The sequence below is a fragment of the Salmo trutta genome, chromosome 24 (genome assembly GCF_901001165.1).
Source record: "Salmo trutta chromosome 24, fSalTru1.1, whole genome shotgun sequence".
NCBI lineage: Eukaryota > Metazoa > Chordata > Actinopteri > Salmoniformes > Salmonidae > Salmo > Salmo trutta.
Genome location: NC_042980.1, coordinates 25,679,703 through 25,696,880, shown reverse-complemented (window position 1 = coordinate 25,696,880; position 17,178 = coordinate 25,679,703). Strand labels below are relative to the sequence as shown.

Sequence of the window (17,178 nt, the reverse complement as noted above, 5' to 3'; positions counted from 1 at the left end):
AAATTGACTGATGTGTATTAAAGTAGTAAAAAGTTAGCTGTTTGGTCCCATATACCTAGCACGCAATGACCACATTAAGCATGTGACTGTACAAACCTGTTGGATGTATTTGCTGTTTGTTTTGGTTGTGTTTCAGATTATTTTGTTCTCAGTAGAAATTAATGTCATTTTGGAGTCACTTTTATTGTAAGTAAGAATGCAATATGTTTCTAAACACTTCTACATGAATGTGGATGCTACTATGATTACAGATCATTCTGAATGAATCGTGAATAATAATAACTGAGGAAGTTAGATGCACAAATACACTATATTTACAGAGTATGTGGACACTCCTTTAAATTTGTGGATTTGGCTATTTCAACCACACCCGTTGCTGACGGGTGTATAAAATCGAGCACACATCCATGCAATCTCCATAGACAAACATTGACAGTAGAATGGCCTTACTGAAGAGCTCAGTGACTTTCAACGTGGCACCGTCATAGGATGCCACTTTTCCAAAAAGTCAGTTCGTCAAATTTCTGCCCTGCTAGAGCTGCCCCGGTCAACTGTAAGTGCTGTTATTGTGAAGTAGAAACGTCTAGGAGCAACAATGGCTCAGCTGCGAAGTGGTAGGCCACACAAGCTCACAGAACCTGATCGCTGAAGTGCGTAGAGCGTAAAAATCGTCTGTCCTCGGTTGCAACACTCACTATCAAGTTCCAAACTGCCTCTGGAAGCAACGTCAGCACAATAACTATTCGTTGGGAGCTTTGTGAAATGGGTTTCCATGACCGAGCAGCCGCACACAAGCCTAAGATTACAATGCGCAATGTCAAGCGTCAGCTGGAGTGGTGTAAAGCTCACCGCGATTGGACTCTGGAGCAGTGGAAACGTGATCTCTGGAGTAATGAATCACGCTTCACCATCTGGCAGTCCGACAGACTAATCTGGGTTAGGCTGATGCCAGTAAAACGCTACCTGCCCCAATGCATAGTGCAAACTGGAAAGTTTGGTGGAGGAGGAATAATGGCCTGGGGCTGTTTTTCATGGTTCCGGCTAGGCCCCTTAGTTCCATTGAAGGGAAATGTTAACGCTACGGTATACAATGACATTCTAGACAATTCGGTGCTTCCAACTTTGTGGCAACAGTTTAGGGAAGGTCCTTTCCTGTTTCAGCATGACAATGCCCCCGTGCACAAAGCGAAGTCCATACAGAAATGGGTTGTCGAGATTGGTGTGGAAAAACTTGACTGGCCTGCACAGAGCCCTGACCTCAACCCCATCGAACACCTTTGGGATGAATTGGAACACCGACTGCAAGCCAGGCCTAATTGCCCAACATCAGTGCCCGACCTCACTAATGCTCTTGTGGCTGAATGGAGGCAAGTCCCCACAGAAATGTTCCAACATCTAGTGGAAAGCCTTCCCAGAAGAGTGGAGGCTGTTATGGCAGCAAAGGGGGGACCAACTCCATATAATGCCCATGATTTTGGAATGAGATGTTTGACAAGCAGGTGTCCACATACTTTTGGTCATGTAGTGTATCATACCCCCCAAAAACATGCAAACCTCCCCTGTTATTGTAATGGTGAGAGGTTAGCATGTCTTGGGGGTATGGACATAGTTTTCCGAACAGTAATTAAACAGTTTCAACATTTCTACATGCCATGTCGCATTATTCCAGACTGTGTTAACTTCTGTGCAGCATTACCGGGGACCTAACATGATGCAGCCTCCCAGTGCAGGCTAGCAGTGAGTAAGTGGACCTAACATGATGCAGCCTCCCAGTGCAGGCTAGCAGTGAGTAAGTGGACCTAACATGATGCAGCCTCCCAGTGCAGGCTAGCAGTGAGTAAGTGGACCTAACATGATGCAGCCTCCCAGTGCAGGCTAGCAGTGAGTAAGTGGACCTAACATGATGCAGCCTCCTAGTGCAGGCTAGCAGTGAGTAAGTGGACCTAACATGATGCAGCCTCCCAGTGCAGGCTAGCAGTGAGTAAGTGGACCTAACATGATGCAGCCTCCCAGTGCAGGCTAGCAGTGAGTAAGTGGACCTAACATGATGCAGCCTCCCAGTGCAGGCTAGCAGTGAGTAAGTGGAGCAGGCAGGGTGCCCACTATAATAAGGGGTCCACTGTGCTGATAGACCGGCTTGATCCGTCAGACACATTTAGAATTACCGAAAGTAACAACCTTTCTAGTATCGAAGAAGTACCGAAGTTTCAGTATACCGTGCCACACTTGTCCACTATGATAGGCAGGAGTAAAACTGACTAGACAATCAGGATAGATAATAAACAGAGTAGCAGCAGCGTAAAGGAAAGGGGGATACCTAGTCCTTTGTCCAACAATGTATTCAACTGAAATGTATCTTCCGCATTTACCCCAACCCCTCTGAATCAGAGAGGTGCAGGGGGCTGCCTTAATTGACATCCACGTCTTCGGCGCCCGGGGGACAGGTGTGTGTGTGTGTGTGTGTGTGTGTGTGTGTGTGTGTGTGTGTGTGTGTGTGTGTGTGTGTGTGTGTGTGTGTGTGTGCGTGTGTGTTGGCGTGTTAAGTGTAGTATGTGAGTGTGGTTAGAGTCCAGTGAGTGTGGTTAGAGTCCAGTGAGTGTGCGTAGAGCCAGTTAACAAAAAATGTATAGGGGGGGGGAAGGGGGGGTCAATGCAAATAGTCAGGGTAGCCATTTGATTAACTGTTCAGCGGTCTTATGGCTTGGGGGTAGAAGCTGTTCATAAGCCATTTGATCCCTGGCTTGGCACTCCGGTACCGCTTGTCGTGTGGTAGCAGAGAGATGACTTGGGTGGCTGGAGACTTTTAAAATGTCTGACACCACCTTGTATAGAGGTCCAGGATGGCAGGGAGTTTGGCCGCAGTGATGTACTGGGCGTACACACTACCGTCTGTAGCGCCTTGCAGTCGGATGCCAAGCAGTTGTCATACCAAGCGGTGATGCAGCCTGTCAACATGCTCTTAATGGTGCAGCTGTATATCTTTTTGAAGATCTTCGGGCCAGTGCCAAATCTTTTCAGCCTCCTGCAGGGGAAGAGGCATTGTCATGCCCTCTTTTAGATTTTAGTCATTTATCAGACGCTCTTATCCAGAGCGACTTACAGTAGTGAATGCATACATTTCATTAAAAAAAAATCTGTCCTGGTCCCCCGTGGGAATCGAACCCACAACCCACAAATCTTACTCACATCGGCAAGGGAGAGTGTGATCACACAGTCATCTGGAACAGCTGGTGCTCTCATGCATGGTTGGTTCAGTATTGCTTGCCTCAAAGCGAGCATAAAAGGCATTTAGCTCATCTGGTAGGCTTGTGTCACTGGGCAGCTTGTGACTGGATTTCACTATGTAATCCGTGATAGTTTGCAAACCCTGCCACATCTGACGAGCTTCAGAGCCGGTGTACTAAGTGTCGATCTTGGTCCTGTATTGACGTTTTGAATGTTTGATGATTCCTCAGAGGGCGTAGTGGGATTTCTTATAAGCGTCCAGATTAGTGTCTTGCTCCTGAATGCGACAGCTCAGTGTGGATGTTGCCTGTAATCAATGGCTTCTGGTTGGGGTATGTACATACTAGAGGTCGGCCGATTGTGATTTTTCAACGCCGATACCGATTATTGGAGGACCCGTGGGTGGGGAGGGGCGATACCGATTAATCCGCCGATTTAAAAATAATAATAATATAAAAAAAAAGAAAAAAAAATATTTTATTATATTTTTATTTTTTTAACATTTTAAATTTATTTGTAATAATGACAATTACAACAATACTGAATGAACACTTATTTTAACTTAGTCCTTCTCAAATAGTGGGGCGCGCCCCCCAGGGGGGGCTCAGACTATTTCTCTCTATACGATTTGTATTTCATATACCTTTGACTATTGGATGTTCTTATAGGCACTTTAGTATTGCCAGTGTAACAGTATAGCTTCCGTCCCTCTCCTCGCTCCTACCTGGGCTCGAACCAGGAACACATCGACAACAGCCACCCTCGAAGCAGCGTTACCCATGCAGAGCAAGGGGAACAACTACTCCAAGTCTCAGAGCGAGTGACGTTTGAAACGCTATTAGCGCGCACCCCGCTAACTAGCTAGCCATTTCACATCGGTTACGCCAGCCTAATCTCGGGAGTTGATAGGCTTGAAGTTATAAACAGCACAATGCTTGAAAAATTGTGAAGAGCTGCTGGCAAAATACATGAAAGTGCTGTTTGAATGAATGCTTACGAGCTTGCTGGTGCCTACCATCGCTCAGTCTGACTGCTCTATCAAATCATAGACTTAATTATAACATAATAACACACAGAAATACGAGCCTTTGGTCATTAAAATGGTTGAATCCGGAAACTATCATTTCGAAAACAAAACGTTTATTCTTTCAGTGAAATACGGAACCGTTCTATATTTTATCTAACGGATGGCATCCCTAAGTCTAAATATTGCTGTTATATTGCACAACCTTCAATGTTATGTCATAATTAATTATGGCCTTTGTTAGGAATAAATGGACTTCACACAGTTCGCAATGAGCCAGGCGGCCCAAACTGCTGCATATACCCTGACTGCTTGCACGGAACGCAAGAGAAGTGACACAATTTCCCTAGTTATAAGAAATTAATGTTAGCAGGCAATATTAACTAAATATGCAGGTTTAAAAATATATACTTGTGTATTGATTTTAAAGAAAGGCATTGATGTTTATGGTTAGGTACATTGATGCAACGACAGTGCTTTTTTCGCAAATGCGCTTGTTAAATCATCACCTGTTTGTCGAAGTAGGCTGTGATTCAATGAGAAATTAACAGGCACCGCATCGATTATATGCAACGCAGGACACGCTAGATAAACTAGTAATATCATCAACCATGTGTAGTTAACTAGTGATTATGTTAAGATTGATTGATTGTTTTTTATAAGATAAGTTTAATGCTAGCTAGCAACTTACCTTGGCTTCTTGCTGCCCTCGCGTAACAGGTAGTCAGCCTGCCACGCAGGCTCCTCGTGGAGTGCAATGTAAGGCAGGTGGTTAGAGCGTTGGACTAATAACCGGAAGGTTGCAAAAACGAATCCCCGAGCTGACAAGGTAAAAATCTGTCTTTCTGCCCCTGAACAAGGCAGTTAACCCACCGTTCCTAGGCCGTCATTGAAAATAAGAATGTGTTCTTAACTGAGTTGCCTAGTTAAATAAAGGTGTATAAAAAAAATATATACAAAATTTTAAAAACGGCAAATCGGTGTCCAAAAATACAGATTACCGATTGTTATGAAAACTTGAAATCGGCCCTAATTAATCGGTCAACCTCTAGTACGTACAGTCACTGTGGAGACGATGTCTTAGATGCACTTGTTAATGAAGCCAGTGACTGATGTGGTAAATTTCTCAATGCCATCGGATGAATCCCAGAACATATTCCAGTCTGTGCTATCGAAATAGACCTATAGCTTAGCATCCGCTTAAAAGGACCACTTCCATATTGTGCATGTCACTGGTACTTCCTGATTTATAATTTTTGGTTGTAAGCAGGCATCAGGAGGATAGAGTTATGGTCAGATTTGCCAATTGTAGGGCAAGGGAGAGCTTTGTATGTGTCTGTGTGTAGAGTCAAGGTGATCTAGAGTTTTTTGCACCTCTAGTTGCACAGGTGACATGCTGGTAAAAATTAGGTAAGAAAGATTTCTGGGTAATCATTTTCTTGTTTGCTTATGGCCCTACAGTATACAGCTTGTTGAGTGCGGTCTTAAGTGCCAGCATCGGTTTGTGGTGATAAATAGACAGTAAATAGTATGGTCTACAGCTTATCATGAGGTATCTAACTCAGGCGAGCAGAACCTCGAGACTTCCTTAACATTAGAGATTGCGGACCAGTTGTTGTTAACAAAGAGAAACACACCACCCACCCTGAGCTTCCCCGACGCTGCCATTCTGTCCTGCCGATGAAAAAACAGCTATATTTTTATTTTCCATGTTCTTGTTCAGCCACGACTCAGAGAAACATAGGATATTACAGTTCTTCAGATCACCTTGATAGGATAGTCTCAAACCAAGCTTTTCCAGTTTATTTTCCAGTGATTGCATGTTCGCCAATAGAACGGAGGCTAGAGGTGTTTTATCCACTCGCCGATGTAGTCTCGTCAGGTATTCCGCACGCCTTTATAACGGCGCCTCTTCCTTTTTCCGAGTGTCAGGAATTTGGGCCTGATCCGGGATGAGCAGTAGTTCTCCTGCCTCTGACTCATTGAAGTAGAAATCTTCATCCAAGTTGAGGTTAGCAATCACTGTTCTGATATCCAGAAGCTCATTTCGGTCATAGGAAACGATGGCGGAAATGTTATGTCCCAAAAAAATCAGAAAATAACACAATTGATCAGGAGCCTGTAAAACGGCTGCAGGATATTATATTGTGACAAACACAACACAACATTACATTTGGAAAACATTTTCCAAGAAAACAAAATGAAACAAAACACTTGCAAACTGGTTTAAACCGTTTTTGTTTTACTTCAATGAAAAAGGCATCCATCTTCGCAAGCAACAGTAGCCCAAGGCTCCTCTCTTGCTCTCTCTCCATCATCAGCAGCAGGCGCATAAGGCAGCGCACAAGGAGTGAGAAATGGTGCTGAAGCACGAAATCGGGATGTATGATATGCTGCTACAGACAATTTGGCCAGCTACAATTTTATTTATCGACTTTTCATTTATTTTATCGGCCAAAAGACTTCAATTACCGGCTTATGGAAACCCTGCAAGAGAGGGCGAGAGATGGAAGGATGAAGGGAGAGAGAGGGATGAAGAGAGGTTGTTAAAGGGTCATCGTCCATATCCGTCTCTAATAAGACTTCAGCAAGGGGTGGACACTTGTGTGAAATCGGCATATCTGTGTGTGTGTGTCTTCAGGTACTAGGGACAGAGAGGAGGGTGGTGTGAAATCAGAATTAGCGACCGAGGCTGTGTTTCTCTTCTACCTTTCCCTCCTAATGACCAGCCTACATGGCTGTGAATCTGACACACCTTTACAAACCTGATTACTTGGTCCTGTTTAACACAGTGTGATGACACAACTCTGCCGTTGATCTGGCTCACAGAGAGAAGAGGAGGAAAGAATGAACAGATTGAATCTTTGAGAGGTGTTTCTTCTGTTTCTCCTCTATTGATGTTCAAAGGCTACCGAGGATCAGAGACTCAGATGCGCCCCAAATGGCACCCTATTCCCTATGTAGTGCAATACTTTTTGATCAGGGCTTAGTTTGTGATTCTGATTCAGTATTTACCTCCCTCAGCATTCGTTCCGGCCCAACTTCTTAGCCACAGCATACCAGCTGAATGAAGAAGGCTTTAAGGTGAGTACTACTGCTCGCTCTCAATTACTACTCTTCAAATCAAATTTTATTGGTCACATACACGTGTTTAGCAGATGTTATTGCGGGTGTAGCAAAATGCTTCTCTCCTATTGGAATTTCAGTCATGAGTTAGACGGCTAGTCGACCGGATAGTCTATGCACAACCCAACACAACACAGAGGAACTGAAGAGAAAGAGAACAAACTGACATTTGCTTCTCTCCCTCCCTGTGTGTGTGTGTGTGTGTGTGTGTGTGTGTGTGTGTGTGTGTGTGTGTGTGTGTGTGTGTGTGTGTGTGTGTGTGTGTGTGTGTGTGTGTGTGTGTGTGTGTGTGTGTGTGTGTGTGTGTGTCTCCTCCAGCTCTTTGCTACAGAGGCCACCTCGGCCTGGCTCTCTGCCAATGACGTGCCCGCCACCCCTGTGGCATGGCCCAGCCAGGAGGGAGGAGACGCCAGCTTGCCCAGTATTATCAGGTGAGAGGGGATAAGGGCAAGTGGTGACTGTCTGGAATAGAGGGATGAAGAGAGGGAGGGATAAAGAGTTTTAAGTTTTATTAGTCGTATGTACAGGATACTCATGGTATACATCGTCCAATGAAATGCTTTCTTGCAGGTTCTCGACAAAGCAACAACAACAATAAGAAATAATAAAATATAAGAATACGAACATAAAGTAAATGTTTCAATAGAATAAACATTTTAGCATAATTATAATACAGGATGGTACGATTTCTAGTCCAATATTTACATGTGTATTGGGGAATGGGGGCCAGTGTATAAACTGAGTTTGGTAGCAGCAGTTGTGATGTGTGTGTGTGTAGTATGAATCCTCTATTGAGAATTCTCTACTGAGAATGTGTATGTCTGTGTGTGTAGTGTGTGTGTGTGTCTGTGTCTGTGTGGGTGTGTGCATGAATGTGTACTAAGGTGTGGAGAATCAGAGCAGGTGGTCAGTCCAATTCAAGTGTTCAGTAGTCTGATGACTTGTAGATAGAAACTGTCTCTGAGCCTGTTGGTATCAGACCTCATTCTCCAATACCGTCAGCATTACGGAGAACAGCTTGTTTCTGGGGTGTGTGGGGTCCTTGATGATGCTGCGTGCCTTCCTCAGGCACCGTTTTGAGTAGATGTCCTGGATGGGTTGGAGCACGGTCTCAGTGATGGACTGGGCCGTCTTCACCACCCACTGGAGGGCCTTACCACACACTGGAGGGCCTTGCAGTCGTGAATGGAGCAATTCCCATACCAGGTTGTGATGAAACCAGTCAGGACGCTCTCGATGGTGAAGCGAGAGTATTTGGAGAACATCCGGGGCAGCATGCCAAATTTCCTTAGTCGTCTTAGGAAGTAGAGACACTGTTGCGCCATCTTGTCAAGACTGGTGGTATTGTTGGTCTGTGACAAGTTCTCTGATGTGGACACCGAAGAACTTAAAACTTGTGACTCTACTGCAGTCTAGTTTGATGTGGATCGGGGCACCCTCCATTCAAACGTTAAGAATCTACCTTCCGAAAATACTTCTCATCTTTTGTGACAACTAATGTGTCCTCTCCTTCAGTGTCGAACTAAGCATGTAACTGTGTTGACAGTCATTGATCTACAAGTAATTTTGCATGCCGAACAACCCCAGGCAATCAAATCAAATGTTATTGGTGTTTAGCAGATGTTATTGTGGGTGTAGCGAAATGCTTGTGTTTCTTGCTCGTACAGTGCAGTAATATCTAACAAGTAATATCTAACAATGTCACAATACGCACAAATCTAAAGGAATGGAATTAAGAATATATAAATATTTGGACGAGCAATGTTAGAGCGACATAGACTAAGATACAGTAGAATAGAATACAGTATATTATTATTTTAAATCTTTATTTAAGTAGGCAAGTCAGTTAAGAACAAATTCTTATTTTCAATGACGGCCTAGTGGGTTAACTGCCTTGTTCAGGGGCAGAACGATATATTTTCACCTTGTCAGCTCGGGGGATTCGACCTTGCAACCTTCCGATTACTAGTCCAACGCTCTAACCACTAGATAAACTAGTAATATCATCAACCATGTGTAGTTAACTAGTGATTATGATTGATTGATTGTTCTTTATAAGAAGTTTAATGCTAGCTAGCAACTTACCTTGGCTTCTTACTGCATTCGCGTAACAGGCATGCTCCTCGTGAAATGCAATGTAAGGCAGGTGGTTAGAGCGTTGGTTCATAAGGTTGCACGATTGAATCCCTGAGCTGACAAGGTAAAATTCTGTCGTTCTGCCCCTGACCAGGGCAGTTAACCCACCGTTCCTAAGCCGTCATTGAAAATAAGAACGTGTTCTTAACTGACTTGCCTCGTTAAATAAAAGTGTAAATAATTTTTTCTTTTTTAAATAATCGGCCAAATCTGTGTCCAAAAATACCGATGTCCGATTGTTATGAAAACTTGAAATCAGCCCTAATTAATCTGCCATTCCGATTAATCGGTCGACCTCTAATCTAGATGCGTATGGAATTGTCTTGAAAGGGAAAGATGCACATCCCTAGTATTTTGCTAACATCTCACTCCTTACAGCTCTTACTGCTTCATCACTATAATAAATTTGGCATGTGATTAAACTCTGAATGATGTCTCAGAACACACAGTCCAATTACACAGAATTATAAGGAATTATGAAATCTAACAAAGAGGAGTGCGCACACACACCTCCTTACACACAGTGCTGCTGTCAGCCTCAGGAGAGAGGCACGTGATGTGTGAGATTGTGGACAGAGGATTTGATGTCACCTTTATTTTAATGTGGTTGTCATCTGTGTCCCCTCCATATTATCATTAGCATTCCATCCTGATGTGTCTCTGTCTGACAAAAGGCTTCAGATAAAAAGGTATCTTTAGATGCTTTACCTTGTCTGTTTATCCACAGCCCTGTTTTCCTTTTCTCCTCATATTTCCTCCTCTCTTTCCCTCTCCCTTTCTCTTCGGTTCACTGTAACCTTTCTCTGTGTATGTGTGTAGGCTGATCAACGAGGGCCACATTGACCTGGTGATAAACCTTCCCAACAACAACAGCAAGTTCCTCAGGGACAATTTCCTGATCCGCAGGATGGCTGTGGACCACGGGGTGCCTCTCATCACCAACTACCAGGTACACAGACACAGTGACAAGGCGCACGCGCACACACACACACACACACACACACACACACAGAGGGACAAATGCAGGTACACAAACATGCATACTCCATGCCATACAGACACACACACACACAGGGACACACACACAGAGACACATGCAAGCTCTCACACACACACACACACACACACACACACACACACACACACACACACACACACACACACACACATCCAAAGCAACTTACAGTACTTACAAGAATTGAACTGACAATCATATTCTTAAACCGATTGAGACACCTTTCCAGGGTCAGTTTCAATTCAGGAAGTGAACTGCAATTCCAAGTTTTACTCATAGAAAAGCATTATTTGGAATTGGAGTACTTCCTGAATTGACTGAATTGAAATTGAATTGACCCCATCCCTGAACCTTTCCCTGTGGTCCCATCAGGTGGTCAAGCTGTTTGCTGAGGCCATAAAGTATGCCAGCGAGTTGGACACCACCAGCCTGTTCCACTACCGCCAACGGGACGCTGACCGCCAACGGGACGCTGACCTCGAAAAGGAAGCTGACCGCCTTAGGGACGCTGCCGCCGGACTGCAGGGCTAGAGCTGCACCCTTCCTTCCCCCGCCTCTCGTCATCTCTCCCTCATCCTCCTCCCCCCATCCCTCCCCCACAGGGCCCAGACACAGCACAGTACAACACACTCCATCAGGGTCCTCCAACACCAGGAAAGAACATGATGACCCTTGACCTTTCATGTGACATGCTTCTTTACAGAGTAGCGGTGTATTTGTCCCCTTTCCCCTGAAGTGTGCACTCACGCACTCCTCCCCATTGATTTAAAGTGTTGGATTGGTGTAAGAATGTTGGGCCAGAGGGAGTTTCCACCATATTTCTTACATCAGTCGACTCCTCTGAAATCCATGAAGGGAAGCAAACACTTTAGGAGGAAGGACAGAGATTTGGACACAGGGCTCGTCTTCCATGACAACTGTTGCTGCCTGTCTCTTTTCCTCTGTGATGTCTGGCGGATACTCTACCAAACATAGTTACTGTAGCAAAGATAGTTACTGTACCAGAAGTTAAAGGGGGTAAGCCATTGTTATTGACACCTGTAAATGTAGCCCATAATTATATGCCAAATCTTTATACATGTGTTTTAAAGACATTTCACATCTATGGATAGAGGACATAGTATGTTGGTTTGTGATCTCATTAAACCACATCCAAGTGCAGTATCTTTCCTGTTTACACTCCACAAACACATAGTTGTTTCTCTTAGTATGGCTGTATTTTCCTCATACTGAAAACGCATAAAAACCCTTTGATATTTTGTTCGCCAGTTGAGAAGTCTTCAACATTTTTAAGTCTAAAACAGACCTTGCTGACAAACTTTTAAAAGCAGTGGGTGGCCATCCTATTGTCTCTGACCAGAACATCGGGCATCATTTTCTGTTCATTTTCCGGTGACTCTACATGTTGACTCACCACTGATCGTCTCTAACTGACCCACCGCGGCCAGCCGCTGCTTTCAGCCGCTACTGTCAGCCGCTGCTTTCAGCCGCTGCTTTCAGCCGCTGCTTTCAGCCGCTGCTGTCAGCCGTTGGTCGGCACGGTGTGATTCGTACGTAGTAATGCCTGCTACATTAAAGGACTCAGTTTGGCCAGTGACCCACACTACTGCTTCATGCATTCATGCATTTTGGTTATGGACTAAAGATGGTGCTATGGACCCAACTAGGATTGTATGTGTGTGCTGAGTGCAGTGTTGGAAAAAGTACCCAATTGTCATACTTGAGTAAAACTATAGATACCTAGAAAGTTACTCAAGTACAAGTGAGTCACCCCGTAAAGTACTACTTAAGTAAACGTCTAAAAGTATTCGGTTCTAAATATACTTAAGTATCAAAAGTAAAAGTATAAATCATTTCAAATTCCTTACATTAAGCAAAGCAGATGGCACCATTGTCTTGTATTAAAAATGTACAGATAATCAGGGGCACACTCCAACACTCAGACATCATTTAGAAAAGATGCATTTGTGTTTAGTGAGTCCACCAGATCAGAGGCAGCAGGGATGACCACGTGTTCTCTTGATAAGTCCGTGAATTGGACCATTTTCCTGTCCTGCTAAGCATTCAAAATGTAACGAGTACTTTTGGGTGTCAGGTAAAATGTACATTATTTTCTTTAGGAATGTAGTGAAGTAAAAGTTGTCAAAAATATAAATAAAGTAATGTACAGAAACCCCCAACAAAAACTTCTTAAGTAGTACTTTAAGGTATTTTTACTGAAATACTTTACACCACTGTTTGAGTGTGTGTGTGTTGAGTGTGTTTTACTAGGCACCCTTCCAGAAAGCTTCTACATTCTTGATATTTTGAAGTGGATATCAAGTTATGAATTTATCCAAAGTGCTTCTGTCTTAAAAAAATACTATCTGAAAGTTTAGTTATTCTGGTGACAATTTTAGTTAACGATCCTAGCAGCTGATTTGTTATATTTTACATGTATTTGTGTGTCCATGTTTATAAATAATATGAGCTTACATTTCAAAGTACTCTCCCTTTTAAAAACATCTGCATTCTGCATACATACAAATCTAATAAAAGCAGTATTCACCATGTGTTAGCTGCAGTCTATTTTTACCTAAAGTATATTTGACTCTATCCCTGGCTTTACCCTGCTGTATAGAAGTTAGACAGTTTTAGTGCCCTAGGGAATCAGGTTCTGCAGGACCATAGAGGGCTGTTTTAGTCTCCCTCCCCTGACCTGGAATTAACACTACTAATCAGGTGAGTACATGTTTGATTGATTGATTGATTGATTGATTGATTGATTGATTGATTGGGTTTATATAGCACTTTTTCAGTTGCACAAAGCGCTAAGTGGGAAACACCTCATCCACCACCAATAGTGATTAATTTGTTTTGTTTGCCTTTCAGATGTTTTTCAAAGACAAATTGTCTTTCAAACACTTTTGTTTACCACATGTAAATGACTACTTTGCCTGGGGCTGGGAGGAGATCACTGTATCACTTTTGCTGCTTTTAGACAGGCAGCCCAATTCTATACTTTTTCTCCCCACTAATTGGTCTTTTGACCAATCACAGGAGAGTAGGACAGGGGAGGAGGGAGGGAGGGGAACGAACTGTACATGGAGCCCTGCCACAGAGATGGGCTCTGCTTTTTGCAGATCTGTTGCATGCTATACTCATTATGAGTTAAAACATATTAAGAGGAAATTAGATACATGTAAGCTATTTGTGTGAGGGTACAAATTACTAGATACAGCGGAGAACAACCTCTGATCTCTTCAATAGCAGGTTAGTCACACACACTCAGGCCTTAATGACAGTTTAATACAACAGCATGAAGATTACATTGCCTGTAGTGTTCCATGTGGCTTTTGTTGTCAGTCCCTGTGTAAGTCTTGTTATGCTTTCAGTAAATACCTATTTTGCTGACAGACGCTAGTCACACACACCTCTGCTGACTTCAGACGCTAGCCATGAGCTTTGATGCTTTTACCCCAGCAATGATGATTGCACGCTTATGTGTGTTCTGAATGGCACTCTATTCCCTATATAGTGCACTACTTTTGACCAGGGCCCTATGGTTAAGTAGTGCACTATAAAGGGAATAGGGTGTCATTTGGAACGTAGACGTTTCCCCAGCTGCCATAGAGTTAGACTTTCCATCACATTTACCTACGCAAAGAAAGGTTTGCCATATGCCTGTCTCTGCTGTGACAGCACAGCCACCTGCTGTTTGACAGGTTATATTGAGCTCAAACTTACACACACATACACTGACCCTAAGCTCTGCAAATAATACCACTGAGCTAAGATCTAACATAAACCACATGTATGATAAGAACATATAGATCTGTATGTCTTGGAATTCAATTCATCTGAATGCATTCCTGTTTGTCTTAAGTATATGGGTCCTATTGGCCCAGGTCACAAGTAGTGCACTGCATAAGGAATAGGGTGCCATTTTTTATTTTACTTTTTTTTTTACCTTAACTGACTTGCCTAGTTAAATAAAGAACAAATTATTATTTTCAGTGACAGCCTAGGAACAGTGGGTTAACTGCCTGTTCAGGGGCAGAATGACAGATTTGTACCTTGTCAGCTCGGGTATTTGAACTTGCAACCTTTCGGTTACTAGTCAAAAGCTCTAACCACTAGGCTACCCTGCCGCCCCAGGTGGGAAGTTGCTGGGTCTTTTTTTTCTCCCAAGCTACAATCGTGGGAATCAGAACCATGGCTGAGAAGCTCATTGAGGCTCCATTTATTTATGACAATCTAAAACCCAACCAGTCTCTTGACGCCTTGGTAAAATCTACATCTTACAGGAGTCTAGAGGGCAAATGAGTGAACCTTTGTAATAGCCACAGCTGCCTGTTCCATGTGTATCCTTTCTGCTGCTGAGCTGAACACAGCCCATCCAGATCCATATACAATATCCCTCGAATTTACTAAACTGGCTTCATCCCAAATGGCACCATGTTCCCTATATAGTGCACTACTTTTGACCATAAAGTAGTGCACTATTTAGAGAATGGGCTGCCATTTGGGACGCCACACTCTGTTCACATGTTACTGTAATTACCTCTGAATCATATCATACCTAACTACCATGTTCTTTAGCATGCTTGACTTGAACACTTAAACTACTTGTCTTTTCAAATGACAGTCTTTGTGTTTACGTTCCATTCTAATTAGCTATACTTTGTGCAGAGAAAAGGGAGAAGATGCATTCAGCCATTTCCCTTTGTAAAGTTTCAAGGGGAGTTATTTTTTTATTGCAAATTTTGCAATTTGCATAACAAAACATTGCTGGGGTTTGATCAAGTCCCTTGTTTAGCTGGATAAAGTGCAATTACACATAATAGAGAATGTTTTTTTTAGTATTCAGATGGCTATGGAGAGAGATATTTCCCTACACGCTCCTGTAAGGCCTTACCTCAAGCCTCTCCTGGAATGTCAAAGACCAGCTGTGTTCTGTATTCTCTGTTCTTAATTCTAGCAAGGAGGGCTGGTACTGTGTAAAATAGTTATGTTTAATCTGGTAAAACTGAGGTAGTTCTATTGATTCTGATGAAGGTTATTACCGGCCGACATGACATGATTTTAATGTCTAGATAAATACTGTCCTGCTCACTGGTTAAGTTCTTTATTTCTCTTGCTGCCCTCTCACGACCCAGCACACTTGGGTTGTACTAGCTCTGACGTTGATGTTAGTGAGGATCATCTTTAAGTTCTTGCTGTACAGATCTGTGTATGTTTCGAGAGGTACTATGTAGGTAGATTGAGCACTCATTTTCTTGAAATTACAATAATGATACAATCGTGGGAATCAGTTCCATGGCTGAGAAGCTCATTTAGAATACATTTATTGATGACAATCTAAAAACCCAACCAGTCTCTTGACGCCTTGGTAAAATCTACATCTTACAGGAGACTAGAGGGCGATTGGGTGATAATGTCATCATTGGGAGAATGTGTGGAATGAGCTCATATGCAGAAAATACTACTTTGTGTGTCAGCGCCAGTGGTAAGTTTAGAACAACACCAGATCATATTAAATATTCAACAGGATCCCACTTACGTAACTGGCAAAAATAAGCATTTTTATTTTTTTACTCATTAGATATGAATCCAGGACAAGTAACTATTTTACCAACCATAGGATACTGTTGTCTGATCTGTCCCTCCGTGTCTCTCCCTCTTTGTCTCTGTCTCTCCGTGCCTCTCCCTCTTTGTCTCTGTCCCTCCGTGCCTCTCCCTCTTTGTCTCTGTCCCTCCGTGTCTCTCCGTCTTTGTCTCTGTCCCTCCGTGTCTCTCCGTCTTTGTCTCTGTCCCTCCGTGTCTCTCCGTCTTTGTCTCTGTCCCTCCGTGTCTCTCCGTCTTTGTCTCTGTCCCTCTGTGCCGCTCCCTCTTTGTCTCTGTCCCTCCGTGTCTCTCCCTCTTTGTCTCTGTCCCTCTGTGCCTCTCGCTCTTTGTCTCTGTCCCTCCGTGCCTCTCCCTCTTTGTCTCTGTCCCTCCGTGTCTCTTTGTCTCTGTCCCTCCGTGCCTCTCCCTCTTTGTCTCTGTCCCTCCGTGCCTTTCCGTCTTTGTCTCTGTCCCACCGTGCCTCTCCCTCTTTGTCTCTGTCCCTCCGTGCCTCTCCCTCTTTGTCTCTGCCGCTCTGTGCCTCTATCCCTCCATTTCTCCAACCTTCCCTCCAACCTCCATCCCTACATCCTTCCCTATATCCCTTCCTCTCTCTCCATCCTCCTCCTTTCTCCTCTTCGGAGGGGGCTCAAGGTAAGGTTCCCTCATGCTGCAGGTTGCAGGTTTAAATCCGAAGTCGGGGGACATTTTCAAAGACTTGAGTGTAGTTGGTTGTAACTCTGCTAATATTTAAAGCATCTACCTCGCTGATGGTGTTGAGGAACAGTGTTGAAGTAGCTCTCTTCAGACTGTTCTAAAGTACTACTACTTCAACCCTGAAGAAGGCACCGTGTGTCAATGTTGGTTTACCCTTTAAATTGTTGGCAGTGCATTCGGAAAGTATTCAGACCCCATGACTTTTTCCACATTTTGTTATGTTACAGCCTTATTCTAAAATTGATACAATTGTTTTTTTCCCCCCTCATCAATCTACACACAATACCCCATAATGACAAAGTGAAAACAGGTTTGTAGAAATTTTTGCTAATTTATTACAAATAAATAA

General features: G+C 43.4%; 1 protein-coding gene across 1 annotated transcript in view; it reads left to right on the top strand.

Moving 5' to 3' along the window:
- cps1 (carbamoyl-phosphate synthase 1, mitochondrial) overlaps nucleotides 1–13,078 on the top strand; it is a 106,004-nt gene extending 92,926 nt beyond the window's left edge. Inside the window, exons 35-38 of the mRNA XM_029711600.1 lie at nucleotides 7,274–7,333; nucleotides 7,694–7,806; nucleotides 10,331–10,460; nucleotides 10,899–13,078. Coding sequence (XP_029567460.1) covers nucleotides 7,274–7,333; nucleotides 7,694–7,806; nucleotides 10,331–10,460; nucleotides 10,899–11,057 — 462 coding nt within the window. The 3' untranslated portion in view covers nucleotides 11,058–13,078. The remainder of the gene's footprint in view (nucleotides 1–7,273; nucleotides 7,334–7,693; nucleotides 7,807–10,330; nucleotides 10,461–10,898) is intronic.
- The last annotated feature ends 4,100 nt before the right edge of the window (nucleotides 13,079–17,178 follow it).